We start from the raw sequence: 24,596 nt of genomic DNA on the forward strand, positions 1-24,596 counted from the left end.
TGCCGCGTATTTGACACGCTGCGCCGGTCCTCTTTCTAACCAGTCAGAAACAGGTAAGTAAAACCAATAAATTATGCTGTCTTCTGCTGCCCCAGCGACCTGACCCTGGATTAAGCGGTAGATGATGGATGGATGGATGGATGGGATAGTTCGAGAATAAGTCATATTATTACGTCGGGCTAATGTAGCTATATAAGCAGCTACATATTTTACGTACCGCGTTGCCGCCTCCGTTAAAATCAGCAGTATTAAAATCATCTTTTGTTTTACAATTGATTTTACAAATAAGGGAACCCGTATTATTTTGCCTCATCTACATCAAATTATAATCAATAGAAGAATTTATACGAATGCTTTGTCGTAGCTCCTAGCTAAGGTACATGTATATAAAATGCGTAGCGGCTCACAGCTACCTTCCCCCTACGTAATATTTGCGAATTTTTCTCACTTTCTCATTGTTATGTAGTTTCATGTACACCCAGTGAACGTGCGTTCTCCACTGCAAGAGACACTATCTGTCCAGAACGCTCACGCTTACTGGCTGAGAAGGCAGATATGATCATTTTCCTCAACAAAAACTTTTTCTAATTTTATACTGTACCTGCGGCTAAGCTGGACTGGGTTTTACAAGTTTTTTTTGTTTTGTTTGATATTCTGCACCAGGTTAGCCCATTAGTGGGGGCTCAATAACATGTAAAAATGCCTGCAGTATAAGACACTCTAAAACATAGACAAAAGAATATGTGTAAATGTTTTCTCTTTGAGCTTTTGATAATATAAACATCTTTGTGAAAGTGCACTCCAGTAGAAAGAAACTTCATTCATTCATTCATTTTCCATGCCGCTTTTTCCTCACGAGGGTCACGGAGGTGCTGGAGCCTATCCCAGCTAACTACGGACAGTAGGCAGGGGACACGCTGAACTGGTTGCCAGCCAATCGCAGGGCACAAGGAGACATACAACCATTCACTCACACACTCATACCTACGGGCAATTTAGAGTGTTCAATCAGCCTACCATGCATGTTTTTGGAGGAAACCCATATGATGTGGGAGGCCGAAGCCCGGGATTGAACCCATGATCTCAGAACTGTGAGGCAGACGTGGTAACCAATCAGCCACCGGAAAGAAAGACACCTCATCATATTCAAGTTCAAAGAATGATATTTATATACAAATTAAAAATAGCTCAGTCAAAAATTCATAGTTCATTGAAAGTTCAAGTTAAGAAGTTATTATAGACTTCTTTTTTTTTTTTTTTTTTTTTACCCTGCCTATTAAAAGGATCGGAGGCGAGAATTGTTTGGAAACGGAAGCAAAGGTGGAATTGGAGCCGGAACCTTTCAGATTAAAACTATGCCCAACCCTAATGCTCGGTTTTGGCCACTTATTATGCAGAATGGACTTGGTTTTAGGTTTCTCTTCAGGCAAAGCAGGTGGCCTTTTCCCTGTAAAAAAGCTGTCCAAAGACGTTGCTGCCCGCAGCACACAGCCAACAACAGCTAACGTTACGAATATTACATTGACTGATGCTGGGCTGCTATAGGTGTGCAAACACCCCAGTAATGGCGGACAACCAATAGAGGGCAGCGTACACAAAATCTCTACTCTGTTTTGTCACAGGCCAGATTGCGGACATTAACAAATTATGTATTATTTCTCTGTGGCAAGGTAGCAAATGCGCCATGGAACGGTACCAATCCCTGGCCCGGTGATTGGGGATCCCTGTTCTAAAAGATAGCATAACATGAACTATTTCGCTACGTATTGTTACGTTTTGTTACATTGTAGCTCATAGAAGGAGTTGTACTTTTGTGGGATGACCCCGAAACCCCAGTGTCAGCAATAAAATTAATTCACAAGATATATGCCCGATCAGTAGGGTTAGTGTCTCTAGGGCGTTAGTCACATGATCCGTTCCAAAAATAATTTTGACCCATTATGATATACTTTGTAAGATTCTTGTTCATGTCATTCAGTTTTGTTTTATCGCTTCACAACATTTACAGACAAAATTTTACCAGCAAGGTCTTTATTATAAACAGTGTATAGGAAATGCAATGCTATTTTTCAGCCACTGGGGGGCACGGCCCCGCCTGCCTCCCCTCAATCTCTGCTTATGTTTGAAATGTTTTCTAAATGGCAGATTTATACCCACTTTGTTAAAAATATTGCTTTGCAGTATTTTGCATTGCATTGTATTTGCATTGATTTTCACCCCCAAAAAGGATCCATTTGGATTGAGCACCCCAAAATTATGTAACGACCAGTGTTTATAACAACGCAACATTTTTTTGGTGTAAGTGTTTCCAAAAAAGTATACCAAGAACTATGATAGAGATTGTCTTTATTGTCATTACAATTTACAACCCTTTCAGTTGGGATGTTGACAGTTGTGATCCTTGAGACAAATTGCGGTTGAGACAGAGTTGTTGCGCCATCTTGTGGTACCTTATAGCACAATATTAGCAATAAGGTGAGTTTTTCAGCGAATACTAATGCTAAGTGCAAAGTAGAAAAAAAGCAAATAGGTTAAGAAGAAGAGCATTAATGAATTTAAAAATGAAACTAATAAAGGATTGTATCAACTTATTTATGAAAAAAATACTATTACCTGTTTTGTAAGTAATAGTTTGAGATTACTGTTAATATTGAACAGAAAAATGGAAATTAACAAGTCAAGTCAATGAAGAAGATATTAAATAATGGCTTTTCAAATCATTTAAACATCTTCAAATGACGTATTTATATTATATATATATATTTATTGATGTTTTGAATCTTTCAATCAACAGTGGAAGTAAACACTTGCTGTTGTATGAAGACTGCCCAAGCCATGACCTCCAAGTCACCTCTGTTCAAGGTCATTCTATTGGGTGATGGCGGCGTGGGCAAGTCCTCCCTCATGAACCGCTTCGTTACCAACAAGTTTGATTCCCACCTCTTCCACACCATCGGTGTGGAGTTCCTCAACAAGGAGCTGGAAGTGGACGGCCAAAGCATCACCCTGCAGATCTGGGACACGGCGGGCCAGGAGCGCTTCCGTAGCCTACGCACTCCCTTCTACCGGGGCTCTGACTGCTGCCTGCTCACCTTCAGCGTGGACGATGCACTAAGCTTCCGCAACCTGGCCAACTGGAAGAAAGAGTTCACCTACTACGCCGACCTCAAGGAGCCCAACGTGTTCCCATTTGTGGTGCTCGGCAACAAATTGGACGTGGACAAGCGGCAAGTGTCTGGGGAGGATGCACAACGGTGGTGCCATGACAATGGTGGACTTGCCTACTTTGAGACCAGCGCCAAGGATGCTATCAATGTGGCGTCTGCCTTTGAAGAAGCAGTCCGTTTGATCCTTACGCAGGATGACCGCGATGACCATCTCATTCACACCAACACGGTGGACCTAAGTAGTAAGAGCTGCTCAGATTCCAGCTGCTGCTCAAGTGCTCTGGCCTCCTGATAACCTTACAATAGGACTTTCCTGGTTTCTGTTTGACTTTGGCTGTAGCATGCTAAATGAACTAGCTGAGGTTTGTCTGGTCAGGGCTGGCCCACGCCACCTTTGGTTTTTAAGCCAAATTTGATTTTGAGTAGGACTGTACCAAAACTGTATGTCTGCACTCACACTCAACAAAAAGCTTACTTTAGCTGCTCCTTTATTCGATAAGGGGCAGGAGCAAATTAACATACAATGCATTCACTTGTGATGGGCAGGTCTACAGAATACTCATACATGTTGACAGAAGATAACCCTCAGTCCATGATTGATGTAATCATTTGATTCATCAACTCTTATAACCACTGTCAAATCACAGAGTGGCCACACACATGGGTACAAGAACTGTGCCACATCATAAAATGATTGGAACAGTTTTATGTAACTGTTTTATGTTTATGTATTTTCATTCATCCATTTTCCGAGCCGCTTATCCTCACGAGGTTCGCGAGGGTGCTGGAGCCTTTCCCACATAACTGCGGGCTGTAGGCAGGGTACACCCTGTATCGGTTGCCAGCTGATTGAAGGGCACAAGGAGACGAACAACCATTCGTACACACACTCACACCCAGGGAAAAGTTAGACAATTCGATCCTGATATATCAGAATACATCAAATCTTGTCTAAGAAAAGCATAAAATTAGCTAACATGTACAATTTTCCTAACAATATATAAATCATTCACTGTTTTTGATGTGTGTTTGTCACTTACGTTCATCAACTGGAATGAATGAAGGAGGTTCTGATGTTGTTAGTACAGAACAAGATGTTTCTGTGAGAAACAGCTGCATTCAATACTCTGTTCTATTGTCAAGGGCGTAGGTTTGGTCTCAACATTGGTAGGGACACTATAACAGCATAACCTGCATGTACACTTTTTGCTGGGGACGAGATATTAATAAGACCAAACAGATTCGGTGAATGGGGTTCAGGGCGACATTTGTCACGAATATGCTGTTGTGTTTCCTACGTAAAAATGAAAAAAGTTCAGTTGTTATTTTCATGGTAGAGAGGCAGTTTTAAAAATGGGGGAAACCCCTTTGCTTTACATAAAGGAAGCTTACAGTGGTTGTGTTTTTGTGTTTTTTTGGGGGGGGGGGTCTACCTAACCAAAACGTGGATCTACATGTTAGCCGACATTGTCCTTCACCACGAGAGCAATACGTTTGCAAGAAGAAAAGCAGCAGCATGTGTTCCTTGACTGTCTACACTTTCCTGTGAAACATATACTGTGTCCTGGGACCTCTCTCTCTAAGCAGTTTCTTGCTCACATTTTTCTGCTATAGTGTCCAGCAGAGTTCACTACATTTCTCACAGTTTCATTAACTTTAACAGTAGAAAACATACAAGGGGACACTTTCCTCTAGGCAGCTTCCTCCTAAAGGTTTGAGGTTAGCAAGTTTACACAGTTTAATGTTATGCTTACTCTGATGCAGGTCGGACTTTCAGTAGCAAAATTAGTGGCGTGTTCCCCACTCATCAAGAGTGACTTCTTTTCACTTACTTAAGTTACAGTGGCTGCTGCTCCTGGCCGAAAAAAAACTTCCAATATCCCTGCTCTCGGAGGAGGTGGCATGTTAACATGTATTTCTGTTGGGGTCGTGTGAGTGTGCGTGAGGGTGTAGTCATCAGCCAATCAAACGTGTGTTTGGTAGAGGTGGTGGTGGGGGGGACGAGCACATTCAGCAAATTAAAAGGGGTAAATGTAAGTCTGAATACTGTTTAATGAAAATAATTCACTTAATAATGGTTGGGTCAATTCTATCCTGACAACATATGGGAAGACAACCAAAATTACCAATATAACTGAACAAATTATATAATGTAAAAAAAGGTTGCTTAAAAGTTGGTATGGACATTTTGAGCATCCTAAAAAGTTGGTAGTGTTATGCCCCTACTGTCCCAAACCTACGCCCTTGTCCATAGTACTGATTACTAATAAAGAAATGAAAAGAGTAGATTGGCGAGTAATTAAGTAAAGAGTAATAAAAGCCTTTTTTGGGGGAGGGGGGGGAAGAGTCTTTTTCATATGTTTGGTAGATTCGGCGCATATAGTGTATTATATGTACTAATATACTGTATATCCATCCATTTTCACACTGCTTTTCATGTTCAAACAGATGAAAATATGTTTAACTGAAATAGCTAAAGAAAAAGTGCTTTTAGTTGTGAGCTGGATGAACCTTATTATATGATTTGTCACCTGTTTTTATTGGAAAAATAAAGAGGTTGTCATTTTATATACTATTCCGCCCAATCAATTATCTTATTAGGTGAGTGTATGTAAGTTTCCAGTTTGCAACCTCTTGAAAGACTATTAAAAAAGCAAGTCAAGAAAGAGGCAGGAGACACCGGTGACACCATAATAAAAATACTGGTTTTACTAGAGAAGGTTACAAAAATCATCACTATATAGCAGTCATAAAACTATTTCCAACTTAAAATAAAAACCATAAGGAAACACCTACATACACTACATTGCCATCAAAGTACAATGGATACTGTATATATATTTTTTCTTTTTTAAAAAACGGGGAGAAGGTCTGGGTGCAGAGGAAGTGGGGAAAAACACCGCCTACCAAAGTTGTCATACGACTGACTACACATCACCTGAAAAAACTGCAAAGACACTGTCTTGTCTCCTTCATGCAAATAACAAGGAAACGACAAGACCCTGACATGAATTGTCTGATAGGAAATTGAAGTTTGCCTTTACATCCACCTGGTGGCAGAGGATGTATTTTTATCAAACAGCACACATGGCAAAAAAAGTCCTTTTTTTCTCCAAATACAGAATAGACAGCTGCACACGTGGACAATACTGACATGCTTTATCTCATCAAATTATATTTTTCCTTTTTTGGGGGGTTGCCTAAGCAGTGTTTATCAATCATACAAGTATAGTTTATGAATATGAAACAATATCACATTATAAAATGAATATGAAAATTCCTGACTTGTTTTATTCGGAGTGTAAACATCCAAAAACAGTCTGTGGTTCATCTGAGAGGCTTAAAAGGGGAAAAAAAGACTACCGTACTCAATTGCACTGACAAGTCACGCTTTTGGCAGGTCATTAAAACAAATAAACAACCACAAGAAGAAGAAAAAAAACTACAGGCTTACATATAAAATAAAAAAAAGAATCACAAGAACTGAAATTATTTCACATTTTAAGTGTTTATATCACAGGAACCTCGATCCTTCGTATCATGACTGCGCTGTATCCATCTCACGACATCTTTTGTTACATTACAATTGTAAAATCAAATGCAGATCTATTATTTGAGTGCTAATCACATAAAGAGACATGTACATGTTTTGGGGAAAAAGGAAAAAATAGAATGGTCAAACATTGACTGTTCTTATCGTGTCAATTCAAATGGTTTTGGGCAATACAACTATTTACAGTTTTTCACAAAAGGAAGTAATTTTACTATGCTAAATTCAATGTGTATTGGGTAAGTATTGTACTTAAGATCAGCAATTCCCAACCATTTTTCTTTGTGATAATCAGCTGAGCCGTATAAAATGGTCCAATTTCACTTTTGTTTATACCAGGGGTCGGCGACCTAAAATGTTGAAAGAGCCAAATTGGAGAAAATAAAAACCAAATATACTTGGAGCCGCAAAAAATATGAAAGCCTTATAATGAAGGCAACACATGCTGTATGTATCTATATTAGCTTACTATCAAAATGACAAAATTGGCTACAAAAACAGCTTTCATGATTACAGTATTTTCTGCACAATAAGGCGAGCCTGAAAGCCTTATAATCTGATGCGCTTTATATTTGGATCAATATTAGTTGGCATGACATTCCGTTTAGCTCAGCTCCATCTTGCGGATGCATAGCACAACGCCAACCACTACTACTACTACTACTGCGCCTTATAATATAGTGCGCCCTATACATAAAAACGGTTTTAAAATTGGGCGCTCATTGAAGGTATGCCTTATATTCTGATGCGCCTTATAGTGCGGAAAATACGGTAAACGTTTATTTTCTCTGCAGTGAATTCTATAGAGAATGACACACCACGTGACTACTCTGATGAAGTTTAACTGCAATACAATATTAATGAATTAGTAGAATGTTTGTGTCATGTTTTTCCTCTTACAGACACAATATTAAAACTATCAATGTATTTCCCTCCCCCATTTTTTCTATTTTCAAACATTTTTCGAAAAGCTCCAAGGAGCCACTAAGGCAGCGCTAAAAAGCCGCATGCGGCTCTAGAGCCGCGGGTTGCTGACCCCCGGTTTACACAAATGTAATATCTTTGACCATCTATGCCAGTGACACATATGTAGTGCTTGACAGATCTAACAGATGAATGAAGATGAGTAGTTAATAGTTAACCAGCGTTTGCCTTCTTTTAGTCATATTTGTATTTTGGTGTTGAGGAGTGACATTTTTTTCCCCAATTTTAAACGTCATGTCTTGGCTTAGCAACAGTTGACAAACATTTATAATAGTTTCAAGATGTAGGAATAAAAAAAAAAAATTGATTGCTGAGAAGTCAGGGTTTGATCAAAGTTTGAGGAAACGTTTACCAACAGACATGACCGACTGTGTCTACGTGGTTAGTTAGCTTAGCTACATGTTTAACATAAAAAAAAAAAAATCTGCAGAAGTAACCATAACAGTTGACGATTTCAAATAAAAGACCGATTAAGTGAGCGATTTATTGATTTTGTAGTTTGAATTTTGTGTAAATGAATAACAAAAGAAAAGACCCTACAATGTTTAGCTTTTTTGTTAAAAATGAAAAACTAAATGATCGAGCATTAAAAATACTGTGTCAGTAAACTGAAGGTAAGCGTTTCCCAAAATATCAAATCAGGCTATAAAGCCCTTGAAATTGATTGAGTTGATAAAAGTCCTTTCTTTTTTTTTTTGTACAGTGACAATGTTCTGAGTATCAACAATACGGAGTCATAAAGAAGTAAATTGGGGAGAAGGAACATCCAAAACGTAAGAAATATCTTAAGAGTACCTGGCATTTTCAGAGAGTATTAAAAAACAACAACATTCGCACACATTCAAACAATATATTCATATTCATATATATTTATATATGCATATAAAACATCAACAAAAAAAAGAGGAAGTTGGTCGCTGTCTGGCTTTCCGTGTCGGGCGCCGACAGTAAACAATGTTTATTTAGGCCGCAGGGAGCCGTGCGTCGAGAGGCTGTGCTGGTTCGGGGATGGCGACGACATCAGTCACTTGGACGGACTGCACCCCGACAGCCAGGAGACTCTTCGTAAATCGATGGACTGTATGTGAGCTCCAGCCTGACGGACGAGCTCTCCCATTCTCTTTGGGAGGACCTGCCAGCCTGCCGTTCCTCCTGACCCTCAATCCTGTTCCCTTCTGATGGGAGAGTACACCAACTCCATCCACCATGGCGGAAGGGAAGAGCAGAGAGACTCAGGAGTGGGCGAGACTATTGAATATAACTAGGGATGCAGATTTTTTTTTCTTCATTTTTTTTCTTTTAAGAAGGAGCCTATTGGTTTCTAAAATGTGGTGGATTAGCGGCTGAAGACGTGAGGGGGAGATGGGTAATGTCGTAAGCGGGGTCACCCATCCTTATGAGTAGGAGGACGAGTTCTGGCCCTCCTTGGAGCGCGCCTCCGCCTCCAGGTCCTGGTCGTCCTTAGTCTTGATGTCCTGGTAGTCATGCGTGGAGACGACGCTCTTTAGGTAGGCCCAGTTGGCAGACAAGATCATCAGATAGTGAATCTGTGGAAAAAAAAAAAAAAAACGACAAAACCCCTGGGGTTGACTGTTTGCAAGAGTTGGGTTGGACAACTTATAATTTCATTGGACGATTAATCAACCACTCTCATACCCCTTTTCTCTGCATCATCAACTGGTTTCACATAAATATTTCGTCAACGGGCATAGAAACATTAAAAACAAGTGAAAATAAAAGTCAACATTACACTGAATGTTATTGTTGTAAGTGAAAGGTATACAGTGATTTTTTACCCCCAGAAACAATGTTGATCAGTCTGAACATGAAATATCGCATCATATTTAATCATACATTTATAACTGGCCATCTTGGGCCAACCAAAACTACTATGTGTGTTGCACAAGTCATGTAAGGTAAGTTGAATTTTTGTTGATGCCTTGTCCCAGAATAGTTTATTAAACCTGTTATTTTTGGTAATGCATCAATCATGTGTTTCTACAATGCATTTGTTAATGTCTGTTTTCAGTGCTGCAACACAAACTGAATAAGCATGAGCTTTGCATTGACTTTGAGCCAGGGAGGCAATAGCGTACCGCACGAATGTTTTTTTTGGACAGTGACATCACCATTGTAATGCAGAAGTGGGACATTATCGACACGCCCTTGCATAAAATCCATGTTATTTCTGCTTGTTTTCTCCGGTAATCTTTCAAAAAAAGAATATGCCAATCAAACACTGCTGCTATGGAACTTGTAGGAACGACTCTAGACATTATGACATATGAAGGATGTTTTCTCCATACGTTTCCCGAAACCAAAAACTCGGAGGAAAAAATGTGAAGAATGGATGGCGGACGTCCAAAAGACCAGTTTAACGCCAGCGAAGTGAAGCCATTCACATTTTATACGCAGTAAACATTTTGTTGGGGGCCATGGTTCTTCAGAGGATAAAGAGGTAAGCCATTTTGATATTCTAACTTATTTTTTAGCGTGGCATTTTGCTGTGCTGCTTCTGTCTGACAATGAATGACATGAAAAAAATTAAAACGGTATCTGACTGCCACTGTTACCTTTTTTGTTGTAAAAAACAACTTTAGTAAGGGGGACGTGTAAATAAATTATAGAATTAAGATTAGGTATTAATGAAAAAAATTAAAAGTGTTTGTTGGCTATCGCCGAGTAGCATTTGCAATCGCTAGACAAAAATAGCACTGTAAATTGCCCCCAAGAACGGTCAGAGACGTAAGACAACCAGATGATATACCGTATTGGCCCGAACATAAGACGGTGTTTTTTGCATTGAAATAAAACTGAAAAAGGGGGTCGTCTTATATTCGCAGTCTAGACATTATACCCATTCACGACGCTAGATGGCGCCAGATATCATTGAAGCGATGTTCTGTCATGACAGATCTCAGCTACTCTCAAGTTTAACCAGTTTGCATTATTTTATTGCAATGTTTTTTCTTATTCAGATTTGTTTAAAGACTACAGTTACAGTTAGACTTCACTTTGATGGTTAATGCAGTTATTGCAATTTTGTTGTTTTATCACACTAGATTGGTTTATTTACATTTCAAAAACCAGAAGCCATTCATTTACGAATGTGATTGCACTTTAGTTTACATATCTAAATGTTCAGATATTAAGATTTGAATGAGGCAAAATAACATGCTTTTTCTCTAAAATATATTTTTATAATCATTTGTTTCGGATGTACTGTAATTATTTTCTGTATAAAAATTAATTTGGTGTTCAAAAAGTTTTTTCAAACTTGAGTCCTGAAAAAGAGGGGGTCGTCTTATAATCAGGGCCGTCTTATATTCGGGCCAATACAGTAATACAGTATATAAGAAAGACAGGACATAATGTGGAAAAGGTTAGATTGTTGAAACAGGAGAATGTCCTTGTCAGTGGCGTAAGGCAATGCACACAAGAAAAAGGTGTCGAAACAAAGTCTAACTCTGGATCAGGTCGGCTCGTCTTTTTCAGCCCTCGACACTCAAACCACCTCTTTAACTGAACATTTGTATGTTCTTCCACATCTTTACCAGTAAATTTGGCACCAAGGACATCATTTAGATTTTTACCAGATTTGGTAGGTTTAGCTCAGCAAACATCTCGTTTGTACACTATTGTCAATTCATTTACTATAAGGGACAAACGGGAGGTTGACCCACCCAGCCACAATTGCTAATGTCATGAATATTAATGAGCAAAAGTGACGTGTAGCTTGAAGTACGCCATTGAGGAAGAGCCTCACTTTCCCCTAGAGGTATTTCCTTTCTATCTCATGATTACATGAAATTGTTCCATTTAGTTCTATGGTCCGTGCTTTGAATTGATTTTCTTTTTAAGTCCAATAAGTTCATCATTAAAATAGCAAATTTTCATATTTCCTTTTGCTGAAAGGAAGTGCAACTACGAGATTCATGATGAGCCATCGATCTTTTGATGCTTCAAGTGACCACGCACACATTCAGGCAGGCTGTGATTGGTCCGTGGCTTCGCACAATAGGCATTGCTGTTCCCTCATTACCTGGCCAATAATAATATTTCATGAAATGTTATGTTATGTCATTTTTTTTTATCACACATGTACTACACATACTGATGTTTAACAGACTGTCCAATATATTTAATCAAAGTGTGTGACACTTAAAGTGCACATTGGAATAGTATGTGCGCAGTGCAAAAAACTCATAGGCGGGCTAGGTGGTTACCTAGGGCGCCATCTAGCAGAGGGGGTGTCAAAATGCTTTTGGAAAAAAGTACTCGGGAGGAGAAAAATACTTATGTTACATTTCAATATCGTACATTCGTATAAAAATATATTAATTATTTTCAATATGACTTCTTGTCTGAATCCGTGACTGTTAGGGTTGCGCATCTCACCCATGAAACACATATTTTATTCCCAGGTTCTGAATGGTATTTCGTCGTTTGTTTTGTTGCACTGACATAAAAAACATTTTTGTTTCCGGAAAAGTTTGGGTTTGTGGTCCCGACTTTGAAAGTATGTTTTCCCATTTTCTTTACTGTTTTACTTATTTATGCTTTAATTTGATATATATATATATATATATATATATATATATATATATATATATATATATATATATATATATATATATATATATTAGGGCTGTCAAAATTATCGCGTTAAAATATTTGACGCAATTAACGCACATGTCCCGCTCAGACAGTATTCTGCCTTTTGGTAAGTTTTACAGCAAGGCTTTTTGTGCTGTCTAACAGCGAACTCTTGTGGTTGCTTTGTGACATGGTTTATTGTTTTCTTGCCAGTTCAATATGGCTGCACGACGTCTCGGGCTGACGCTTATGTTGTGCTTATATGATCCTTGGACAAGATTTGTCCGTAAGTATGGTTGTTGTAAAGAATGTACATATTATGTTAGTAAGCGAAATGTTATATTTTTTGTATGAGATGCTTTTTGTTTATGTTTAGTGAACCTGTATAGCGTGCTGGGCTAACGTTGTTGCTAATGCAATGCTTGTGTACTTTTTTTTGTAGTTTTACGAAGGTCTAAAGAGGACAATGGTTTGAGGCCATTTTATTAATAAATCAGATGAAAAACGAAGAAGTCTGATTATTAAGGCGTCGTTCACTAGCTGTCTAGCTTTGGAAAAAGTAGACGCTTCGGAGTGAGGACAGCATGGACAGATTTAAATGACAGTGGAGTGAAATGCCCACTACAGTCCTTTTGTACCGTATGTTGAATGTATATATCCATCTTGTGTCTTATCTTTCCATTGCAACAATTTATTTTACAGAATATATATATATATATATAATTTACAGAAAAATATGGCATATTTTATAGATGGTTTGAATTGCGATTAATTGCGATTAATTACGATTAATTAATTTTTAAGCTGTAATTAACTCGATTAAAAATTTTAATCGTTTGACAGCCCTGATATATATATATACACACACACACACACACACACACACACACACACACACACATACATACATACATATCAGGGGTCGCGTTAACCGGATATTTTCCGTCGTTGACCGGTTTTTTAAAACGGTGACGGAAAAAACTGAAATCCGTCCGTCATTTTGACAGGTTGCAATTCACACCCCAGACCACAGGGTGGCGAGTCAGCATATTAGCTATTGTCTCTCTTAATGCATGACGTCGTTGGCTCTTCTGTCAGAATATTGTAGCGTCACCGGGGTCTGGCGGCGGCACCGTGATTGAAACATCAACGCGAGGTTCTTATTGGTGCACCCGGTGTGCCAGCGCGTCATCCAATCACCCAATCACATGACGTCACAACTCCGCCCCCCTGACCGGAGCCGCCATATTGTGTGTCAGCTCGTCATATTTACACATTACCGCTACGTACATGCCTCCTATTACGGCGTGTTTTTCTGCTCGTTAATATTAATAATCAAAATGGTGAAGATGAGAGCGAGATGGACTGCTGTAATTCGACAAGAAGTCTGGTCACCAAACGATCACCACAGACTATGTGGTAGTCTTTTTATATCTGGTAAGATGCATTTAATATATATTTAGAAGATTTTGGGCTGACAACCACAATTAAGATCATTGTGTGACGTTGGTGATTGGGGTCTATATCGTTGCCTCTTTTTCTTTGGGGGCGGAGTTGTTGGTAAGCAGAGTAAAAAGGGAGAAAAATACCACGACTTCCGTGTCTAATTTTTTGCCGCCAAGCAAGTGTTACAATATTAATTAAAAATGAATGAAAACTAAATACTATTGAATATGTCATCATTATCATTTAAAAAAATTAAGTGACGGGTAAAAATAGACTATGACCGGATTTTTATGACCCTGTCAGTCAAAATGACAGACAACGAAAATGTCTAGCGCAACCTCTGATACATACATATATATATATATATATATATATATATATATATATATATATATATATATATATATATATATATATATATATGAAATGACATTTAACATTAATATTTCTGCATAACTAGGACATAAAATCAGAAATTTTGAATTTAGCCTCTAATTTTAGCAAAACCAATCAAATACCTTTTTAGTGGCACCTTTTGATTTAGTTTGGACCCAAACAACACAAATTAAAACGATTACAATTTTATTTTTGTTCTGTAACATGGTGTCATCTCACTGTGTTGGTGGCTAGCGCTTCACTTCTGTTCAAGTAGGTCTAGCTGCGGCCCGCAGTACCTGCCCATCCTACCACGCCCCTTTTTGGTACCTGCCCATCCTACCACGCCCCTTTTTGGTGCCGCCCACGTCCCATGACGCAGAAGAGGGGTTAGGGTTCAAGGTTAGGGTAAGGGTTCGGGTTGTTTAAAGCAGGAGGGCGCAGTTGGTGGATAATGAACACCTGATGAAAGCAAGTTGCGCAGTTGGCAGATGATGAAGCTTGATATAATTATTCGTTAAAGCAGGGGACGTGGTTGCAAAGAGGACTACGAGCTGCAGTTAGACCCATCTCCTTCTGTTGCTGTCAAAATGACGTTTAAGACTTTTAATAAGAAAAGGTCCAAGACTTTAGGTGCTTCTGTAAGTAAGCAACAAAAGGAGGTGGAGGAAAAACGGGCACTTTAAAGGGTATTAAAACACTAAGGGGCTGTGAGATATCAATAGAACCGTTATGTGGCAAGATAACAAATATTAATAAAGTTAAATAAAAAAATAAATCGCATTCATGTGCAATTATCGAAAATAGATTGAAAATTACGAACATTTCCGAAAGTATTCCGGAAACAGCCGAATGGGGCAGAGACGATGATTGGCCAGGTCGCTTGGAGCATTAGCATAGCATTCACATTCTCATTAGCATTAGCATTTAGCGTGGGGAACATCATCTTAAACTCTGAGGCTACTTTTTGTACATACGGTTCGTGGCGTCCTGGTGGGTACAATTAAGTGAGTGTGAGTGTGCAATATCATCACCAAGTTGGCGTCATTGTAGACGCTACAATATAATAATAATAATTTTTTTTTTTTTTTTAATAACCAAAAATAGTCACTTGCCCTAAACTTTTCTTGAATGACTAATCCATGAACCTTGTGTGATGTTTTTTCATCCAAACAAATAGAGCAAAAACCGGAGCGGCAGGAGATTCAGAGGTTCACCTGCATATTAGGGGTGTGACAATACATACGTACATTTCATTGTTCAGTACGTACCTCGGGACAGGTGTCATGGTACTGTGCGAGTTCAGTTTAACAGGAAAAACAAAAGTTTCGAAAGTTAAGTTTGGATCCCGTTACACTCTCACACTCTCATATAGGTAAACTTAAAAATAAAAAAATAAAAAAAACGTGTGAGATACATTGTGTTTTTTTTTTAATTAAAAAATCGGTTCAATTCAATCAGTTAATATAGACATCTTTGATGTGAAAGATGTTAAAGAATGTATAATGTAACAATATGTAGAAGTGAGTAACTAATTACTCTTACAACGAGGTGCAGACTTGATATTTTGGGAAGCTGCACAAATCCCAAAAAGCAGACCAGATTGGCCAAAGCATGGATTTATTTTAACGAACATTGGAGGGCGTCTGCAATGCCGAGCTTGCATACCACGACAGCAGGTCGGCCATGAATAAACCCCTGAAGCGCCGTCACCCGGGTATAATTTTGGAAGATGACAGGAGAAAACAAGCTGGCGGATTGTAAATGCATATAACGACATTTTCTTAATTGAAGTTGCCTTTATGTGCATCGTACGATGGAGTATTAGGGGCTAATGTGGGGCCAGACTTAATAATTGTATTGACGGGTCACATCAGTCATCCACTGCGCAACGCCTTCAAGTCGAGGTCCGTCCCACAGTCCGCTTCAGTTATTGGCAGTCGGTCGCAGTTAGTCAACACATGCAATGGTCCAACGCTGGATTTTGGTTAATAAAGTACGAAAGCTGTACCACATACAAACAGGAAGGATTGTGTCAGGAGTGATTTGTTTAAGGATTGAAGGTAATTATGATATTTTTAATACCATGCATGCATTTTCAAACGTTGTGAAAAAAATCAATGGGAGAAATTAACTGCTACGGACTAGCATCATTCTTCGATTCATTCATTCATTTTCAAGCTCTGTTTACATATGGCGGACGCCACACTGACTAACAGAGTAGCATCGTACTTCAACATATTTACGTAAAATAAATGCTAACTGCACGTTTTTTTGGCTTTTAACCAAAAATCAAGACTATTTTACATCCATATCTATAAAGAATTCAGGGATTTAAGCATTTATTCACACGAATTTTCACCAGAAAGCTCTGTTTAAATATGGCGGCCGCCAAACTGAATAACAGACTAGCATCGTACTTCGACATATTTACGTAAAATGAATGCTAACTGCACGTTATTTTGCTTTTAACCAAGAATCGAGACTGTTTTACGTCTATGAAGAATTCAGGGATTTAAGCATTAATTCACAAGAATTTTTAATGAAAAAAGCTCTTTGTCTGTGATTTCCCTCGGTCAGCTTTGATGGCCAATCCAACAATGCAAGCCGCCTATTAATCGGCCCCGCACCCGTATCCTTATGAAGCTTTTTTCCCCCCTCAACAACCCTCTCATTATCCTAGTGTCCTATCCATTTGTTTTGCCAAACATTTCACCAAATTCAACTGAATCAAATTTCATATTTCATAATTTTTGCCTTCAGACACATACCGCTTCAACTAACACAGTTGCAAATAAGCATAGTTTGCAAAAGCTCAGACATTGTTGTAAACTTAATATTTAACAACTTTAAAATATTTGAATTCTCGCTAATATGCAGGCAACATAAGTACAATCATTTTCACATCACTCCGCTAAAGTGTAAAAGAGGTAATATCTGCGCTGTAAAATGGCCCAAACCAGGTGTTTTAGGTTTATGTTTGCTTTACTGGCCTGCTCAACGACATAATTTATTGCAAATTATTTAGCAACCACCAAATTATAGCTTATGAACCACAAAAGAAAAGTGAAGAGGTTTGTGTCATAGCCAAAGATCACCAAATAAACTCGGTCGACACTTGCCAGAATTGTGGGAGGTTTCGTTTTGAATGATGAGGAAACAAATGCGCCCTCGACCAAGTTTAAAACAGAAACAGTGACCCTTTACACACACAGAGAAAGCGGTGGGCAGCTAGGGAGAATTTAAACCCGTGGCTTCATGCACTGAGCAAGAGAGTCAGAGTTGCTATGGAAACAGATAATTATGCCATGGTAACGTGCGTATAAAGAGACCAAGTGAGGCTCACCAGTGCTATGACAGTCGCTCCAGCGCCGGCAAATGCCACAATATAGAGATGATAGGACAGGTAGAACTGCAATCCAAAACAGATTTAGGTCTAGGTTAGGGGATGAAAATAAAGATCCAAATAAGAAAAAAAATCCTCTTAGTGTCTCACCTCACTGGTATTGCAAATGTCTCCTAGAGTGGAACCACAAGCTTTTCCTGGTGTTGCATTCCAGGGAATAATACCTGTAGAATCAAAGCCCTGAGTCAGAGAGAAAATGTGGCTCCTGTTCCCTTTTCTTTGCACAACAAAAAACAACGACAATGATTAAATTCAAGTGGGAATCCAATTAAGCAGCGAACAGAAAGCATGGCTGCCTGTGCCGCCAATGTGATCCTTTTCCCACTTGGGAGGCAGGCCAGCTGTGCCTCACATGTGGGTCACATATAGTACAGTACAGTGGGCCGTAAAACACACAGTGGGATAAAGCTAGAGTGGATTTTCAAAGAGAGCCAACCAGGATTTTCATAATCTCATTGTATTTTTTGGACCTGTTGAATATGAAAATCATTTGAAACTCTTTGGTGACAAAAATCGCCCTTATATACGAAAATTCTTGGCCCAAACCAATATAATATACTGTATATGTATAAATGAAGCTCGTTATTGTTCAGATTATCTTATTTTTTTAAACTCAGTTTTTAATGCTTGGAATGACAAAAAATGCATTTGATAAAATGTATTTCGTATTGTAATTTCAATAATGGACAACATAAAAAAAGATTAAATCCAAAAGTAAAGGTTTTGCCACTATACATTAAACAATAATGTACATGTATATGACTTGCAGAAAAGCCAATTCTACTTCTTAAGTAGTAGTGGCATTTTTTTATTGAGTATTTTTTCTGCTTTATTTGAGGAGATCATTTTTAAATTTCTTGTAGTGGCCCATACTCGTACTCTGTATTTGAGTCACTGTGAGAAAAGAGAGCTTGCCTACATGGGCAAAATTAAAGTTTCTGATGCTGGAAAGACAACTTGGTAGCCCTGTTTTCAGTTGCTCATGGAGGGCAAGAAAAGAGATCTAGTTGTGTGAAGTGAATGCTGTTCCACTGGAAGTGAGACTAGCTGCGCCAAACCAACATATCCTCAATCTAAACCTATCTATCTGTCTGTCTGTCTGTCCGTCCGTCCCTCCGTCCGTCCGTCCATCCATCCATCCATCCATCCATCCATCCATCCATCCATCCATCCATCCATCTACAGTGGGGAAAATAAGTATTTAGTCAACCGCCAATTTTGCAGTTCTCCTACTTGAAAAGATTAGAGAGGCCTGTAATTGTCAACATGGGTAAACATCAACCATGAGAGATGGAATGTGGAGAAAAAAAAAAAAAGAAAATCGCATTGTTTGATTTTTAAAGAATTTATTTTCAGATTAGAGTGGAAAATAAGTATTACAAACAAGCAAGATTTCTGGCTGTCAAAGAAGGCTAACTTCTAAGCTAGGCTCCACTCGTTACCTGTATTAATGGCATCTGTTTTAACTCATTGTCGGCGTAAAAGACGCCTGTCCACAACTTCAGTCAGTCACACGCCAAACTCCACTATGGCCAAGACCAAAAAGCTGTCGAAGGCAGAGGTTGCGCTAGACTTTTTCGTTGTCTGTCATTTTGACTGACAGGGTCATAAAAATCCGGTCATAATCTATTTTTACCCGTCACTTAATTTTTTAAAATGATGATAATGACATTGTGGTGACCCTTTGTTTGGCATAATTCACCTTCCGTACTTGTGTGTCCATTTGGCCGAGCGCGTTAGCGGCTACGACACAGTCACGTGACAGAGACACTTAAGAGCCGCGCGCGTTCCGGCTTGAATAGAGAGTTCACAGAGACCAGCAGAACTACAGCGGCTGGACACAGCAATTCGAGCTAACAAGACTCTTAACATTGTATACCGCTTCAACATATTCAATAGTATTTAGTTTTCACTCATTTTAAATTAATATTCTGTCCGAACAAGCTTAACAGAGAATCCACACCGTGCCATCACACATCAAGCAGATGAATATGTAACTTTTTTCTCCGCAGTGACAAAAACAGCTGACTGTGGCCCCAGTAGCTAGGCTACGTATGGAACAATGAAATTAACAGTTCACCTTTCACCTTACACCTTTCTCCTGGCGCGCATGGACTTGAATTGCGTGCCCGCTTGTGCAGTCCCTGTTTTTTCACCTCTTTCATCAACACCATCGTCGTTTTGGGGCTTTTTGAAGAAACTTCGGACACTCAGTTGCCTTGACATTTTTCAGAGTAAGGCCAACGACGTCATGCATCAAGAGAGACAATAGCTAATTAATATGCTCACTCGCCACCCTGTGGTCTGGGGTGTGAATTGCAACCTGTCAAAATGACAGGTGGACTTCAGTTTTTTTCCGTCACCGTTTTAAAAAATCGGTCAACGACGGAAAATATTCGGTTAACGCGACCCCTGGTCGAAGGACACCAGAGACAAAATTGTAGACCTGCACCAGGCTGGGAAGACTGAATCTGCAATAGGTAAAACGCTTGGTGTAAAGAAATCAACTGTGGGAGCAATTATTAGAAAATGGAAGACATACAAGACCACTGATAACCTCCCTCGATCTGGGGCTCCATGCAAGATCTCACCTCGTGGCATCAAAATTACAACAAGAACGGTGAGTAAAAATCCCAGAACCACACGGGGGGAACTAGTGAATGACCTACAGATAGCTGGGACCACAGTAACAAAGGCTACTATCAGTAACACAATGCGCCGCCAGGGGCTCAAATCCTGCACTGCCAGACGTGTCCCCCTGCTGAAGCCAGTACACTTCCAGGCCCGTCTGCGTTTCGCTAGAGAGCATTTGGATGATCCAGGAGAGGACTGGGAGAATGTGCTATGGTCAGATGAAACCAAAATAGAACTTTTTGGTAGAAACACAGGTTCTCGTGTTTGGAGGAGAAAGAATACTGAATTGCATCCGAAGAACACCATACCCACTGTGAAGCATGGGGGTGGAAACATCATGCTTTGAGGCTTGTTTTTCTGCAAAGGGACCAGGACGACTGATCTGTGTAAAGGAAAAAATGAATGGGGCCATGTATCGAGAGATTTTGAGTGAAAATCTCCTTCCAAGCAAGGGCATTGAAGATTTGACGTGGCTGGATCTTTCAGCAGGACAATGATCCAAAACACACAGCCGGGGCAACAAAGGAGTGGCTTCGTAAGAAGCATTTCAAGGTCCTGGAGTGGCCTAGCCAGTCTCCAGATCTCAACTAACTGAAAGCCCGTGTTGCCCAACGACAGCCCCAAAACATCACTGCTCTAGAGGAGATCTGCATGGAGGAATGGGCCTAAATACCAGCAACAGTGTGTGAAAAGCTTGTGAAGAGTTACAGAAAACGTTTGGCCTCTGTTATTGCCAACAAAGGGTACATAACAAAGTATTGAGATGAACTTTTGGTATTGACCAAATACTTATTTTCCACCATGATTTGCAAATAAATTCTTTAAAAATCAAACAATGTGATTTTCTGTTTTTTTCCCCCACATTCTGTCTCTCGTGGTTGAGGTTTACCTATGGTGTCAATTACAGGCCTCTCTAATATTTTCAAGTGGGAGAACTTGCACAATTAGTGGTTGACTAAATACTTATTTTCCCCACTGTATCTGTCTATCTATCCATCTATACAGTAAACATGTGACATTCATTGAATCCTTGAAGAGTGTTTGTGCTCACCCAGAGATGAAATGAATGAATCACCCTGGCTACAGATTTCTTCCTCAATGCATTATTTTCTCTCTGGCTTCAAAGTTGCAGTTTGATTAAGTAAGATGTTGAGATACATCAGTGCAATGGTTTTAGCCCCACCCACCATATTGCCTGACATCCACGCAAATGGAGTCGGGCGAGGTGATATTGGATTCAGGGGACCTCATGGCAGCACAGGTGTTCCACATGTTGAAAAAGAGGAACACTGGGATGGCCGTGAAGCCGAAGATGGCGAGGAATGCTAGAGCGAAGATGTAGGTCAGGAACATGAACTGAAAAGAGCAAATGAATTAGTCTTCTCTCATTACCACAGATTTCAGAGAACAACATAATAACACATGTATGAGGGGGTTAACTATATCTCTCAAGGCATTGGCAAACACTAGTCATTTTGTGGGCTTTGGGAAAATTATTATTATTATTTATTTATTTATTTATTTTTCAACCTGTCCTGTTCAGCTGCTTGCTTTGGGTAAATTAATTCGACATGGCAGCACAGTCAAGCTGATATCCGTTAGTAAATATGGAGAAATTTGGGAGTACATTTTCGGGTGGAAGCGCTGTTTACTTCCTTCGATGGTGTTTAGGCCAGCAGAGAGCGTATTGCCGGTCCTGACTGCTTACCACCAATAAAGCCTAACCTTATGAGCACAAATTGGACATCTGCGGCAATCAGCGAATCAGGCTAGAAAGGACAAACTGTGCCAGCGTTATCCCCGAGGGCTCAAGTGTAGTCAAGTCACACTTTCTGCGTGTGTGTGTGTGTGTTTGAGAGAGAGAAAAAGACAGAGACGTACGAAGGCAGTGATGCAACGTCCACACACGGTGGTCTTGAAGTCACTCTGCAGCTCTTTCTTGATGGCGCTTGTGGTGTAGAATCCCTCAGCCAGCAAGACAATGGCGTACACAAAGAAGAAGGAAGCAATGCCGTAGATGATGTACTGAAATATCTGAATGCTGAGGGCATTGAAACATTGGGCAGGGTTAAAATCAGAAAAGGTTGATTCTTGCTAAGCGCTGACCAAGGGCCAGAACTTACACCAAGGTGAGGGTGGCGTGGTCGCTGGTGATCCTGGAGAAGTGGTTTTCCAGCATTGTCAGAGTGCCGGTCAGTGCCACATGGCCACAACCACAGAACAGGGCCACACCGGAGAAGCAGAGGATGGTGGCCACCAGGGAGGCGTAGGGCACACCGCCCAGACATTTGATGCAGCACTCGAAGCATCCTAAAAAAAAACACACACACACACACACACGCACACACACACAGAGTCAGTATACAAAACGTGGCAATGAGGTGACAAATAGACACATCTTCACTTTCTCTGGAAAGGCTTGTCTTTCCTCTCATCTTTGTGAAAATGATATAAGTAATGAGTAATGTGCACTGTCACTGAATTAAACTCGTATTCCAGGGCACCACGGCATTTCATGTTAGTAACAAGCCATTGCACACCCACACTCTCCTCCTCCCTTTTGTCATCTCCAAAGATTTTTCCCTCCGCTTTTTATGACCAGATGGCATGAATAAGTCATGTCCTGGTGCTAAATAAATGATCTTAAAGTAGAGGAGATGTTTTCTAGGCCACCAGAGAAGCAGCACTTGAGTGTTCTACCTCTGAAATGTTGTGATGCACTGGTGCGCTCCAGAATCATCACACAGTTTCCGCCGTGTATGAACACCAAGAGTCAAGAGAATGAAGAGCAACAAGGAGGAGGGGACTCTTATATAACAGCTTGTTAAAAATAGATCCTTCAGCAAGGCAGGAAGTTTGTCAGCGAGGCAAAATAGGATGAAATCAAATGTCTTTTGTGCTGTGTTTCCATGGCAACCTGCTCCATTTGGCAAACCCTGAAGCAGCATTTAGCTTGTTGCATGTACAAGAGTTTGTTGGAATTTAAGCATCCTTTATCCAATCATATGTGTTTGAAAATGTACAAAAATGAGAAATTGTCCGCTGTGGATGGGTGAAAAATTAATTTGATGATCCATGGCAGATGATCCAGTGAGCTCATTGGATTGACTTTAACACTCAACACAAGCCTGAGCTAAAAGCCCCTGTCAGCTTTTATCACTCAATCCATCAGCAGACAGCTAATAACAGGTCTTCCACATAATTAATAATCCACATACACACATCGCACCCATCATATGTGAAGATTAGTTTGCCGCAAACTACAAATAATCTGCCACCCTGCAAAACCATAGTAAATGTAAGATTTTATTGTGAATGGTAGACTATCCTTTGAGGGTTTTCTATCGACCTCTCGAAGTGGACCATTTTACTCTCCCATGGGACTGTGGTTGTTATTGATGAGTTTAAAAGAGTAAATTGATTTTTGCCTCCACTGAAGAAAGGGAGGTTCATCTGTAGCATATCTGGCCAAACAAAGATGATTTGGAAATGCGCAAGATTGACTAATATTCAAAGAGTGAAATGATGATGCATGAAAGGGGAAACATAGTATCAGGAGTCCTCCCTCTGCCTCATGTGAGTCTGAGGGAAAATCACAACTACTTTTCAAATCATTATAAATAGAACAAACCAGATTTGACTTGTTTGGTTGTAGATAATTTGACTGTCTCTGGGCTGACCCAAAATATGTTTGACCAAATTATTAAACAAAAATTCCTGAGCTAAATGCAGACAACGCAGAGATAATTTGGGGATATTTACAGAGGCGAGATATGAGTGCTTTGAATAATGAATTTCTGGAGAGCCATTGCTATGTTTGTATTTTGTCTTGCGATATGAGCAAAAATGCTATAAGTGCACTTTAGATTTCAAGTGTGAAAAGGCAGCAACAAACTGGGCAATATCAGGCCACCATCAATTCACATTCGATTCTTTGCAGTGGAAGGACGATTTTACTCAGTGTCTAGTCAGTGCATGCATGAAGCACAACGAACAAAATATCAAGTATGGTCGTTATTTATGTTCACATTTTTAGTGTTTACACATTAGGTAGAGACCAACTGTTATTAACTGAGTACAATTTTGGGGGGGGGGGGGCAAAAGCATTAAAAAGTGTGTTTTGAGGAGACTGGAACATTATTTACATTATCATTCATTTGATTTAACAAGTGCATTTATTTAGATACAAACATTCGCTCCGATGCTGTGATATTCAGGATATTGGAGCTATGGCCAGCTTTAAACTCTGTGATTCAAAGCTAGATTAAGTCATAGAGTTAAGACGCTCCCCTCCAAAGTATGCTGCTCATGATGAAGTCTTCATTGCATAAGGAGGGAAGAGGTTTGTTGCATAATAGATTCAAATCCCATTAATGTTAATGAAGGGCACGCTGATTGGAAGGTGGAGTGAAAAGGGCTGGATGGCTCTCACTTAAAT

The 24,596-nt window shown here is 39.7% G+C and overlaps 2 protein-coding genes across 3 annotated transcripts in view; one reads left to right on the plus strand and one right to left on the minus strand.

The window, feature by feature from the left end:
- Positions 1 to 5,662, plus strand: part of LOC130907868 (ras-related protein Rab-9A-like) — a 10,807-nt gene extending 5,145 nt beyond the window's left edge. For both annotated transcript variants that reach the window (XM_057823361.1, XM_057823370.1), the window contains exon 2: positions 2,795 to 5,662. In XM_057823361.1, coding sequence (XP_057679344.1) covers positions 2,818 to 3,459 — 642 coding nt within the window. In that variant the 5' untranslated portion in view covers positions 2,795 to 2,817 and the 3' untranslated portion in view covers positions 3,460 to 5,662. The remainder of the gene's footprint in view (positions 1 to 2,794) is intronic.
- A 188-nt stretch (positions 5,663 to 5,850) lies between these two features.
- The window catches only part of LOC130907858 (neuronal membrane glycoprotein M6-b-like), a 44,603-nt gene continuing 25,857 nt past the window's right edge, over positions 5,851 to 24,596 (minus strand). The window contains exons 2-7 of the mRNA XM_057823352.1: positions 22,282 to 22,468; positions 22,040 to 22,199; positions 21,346 to 21,514; positions 17,615 to 17,688; positions 17,465 to 17,530; positions 5,851 to 9,248 (exon numbers count right to left, since the gene is read on the minus strand). Of these exons, the coding sequence (XP_057679335.1) occupies positions 9,096 to 9,248; positions 17,465 to 17,530; positions 17,615 to 17,688; positions 21,346 to 21,514; positions 22,040 to 22,199; positions 22,282 to 22,468 (809 nt within the window). The 3' untranslated portion in view covers positions 5,851 to 9,095. The remainder of the gene's footprint in view (positions 9,249 to 17,464; positions 17,531 to 17,614; positions 17,689 to 21,345; positions 21,515 to 22,039; positions 22,200 to 22,281; positions 22,469 to 24,596) is intronic.

Source organism: Corythoichthys intestinalis, chromosome 2 (assembly GCF_030265065.1).
Source record: "Corythoichthys intestinalis isolate RoL2023-P3 chromosome 2, ASM3026506v1, whole genome shotgun sequence".
Taxonomy (NCBI): Eukaryota; Metazoa; Chordata; class Actinopteri; order Syngnathiformes; family Syngnathidae; genus Corythoichthys; species Corythoichthys intestinalis.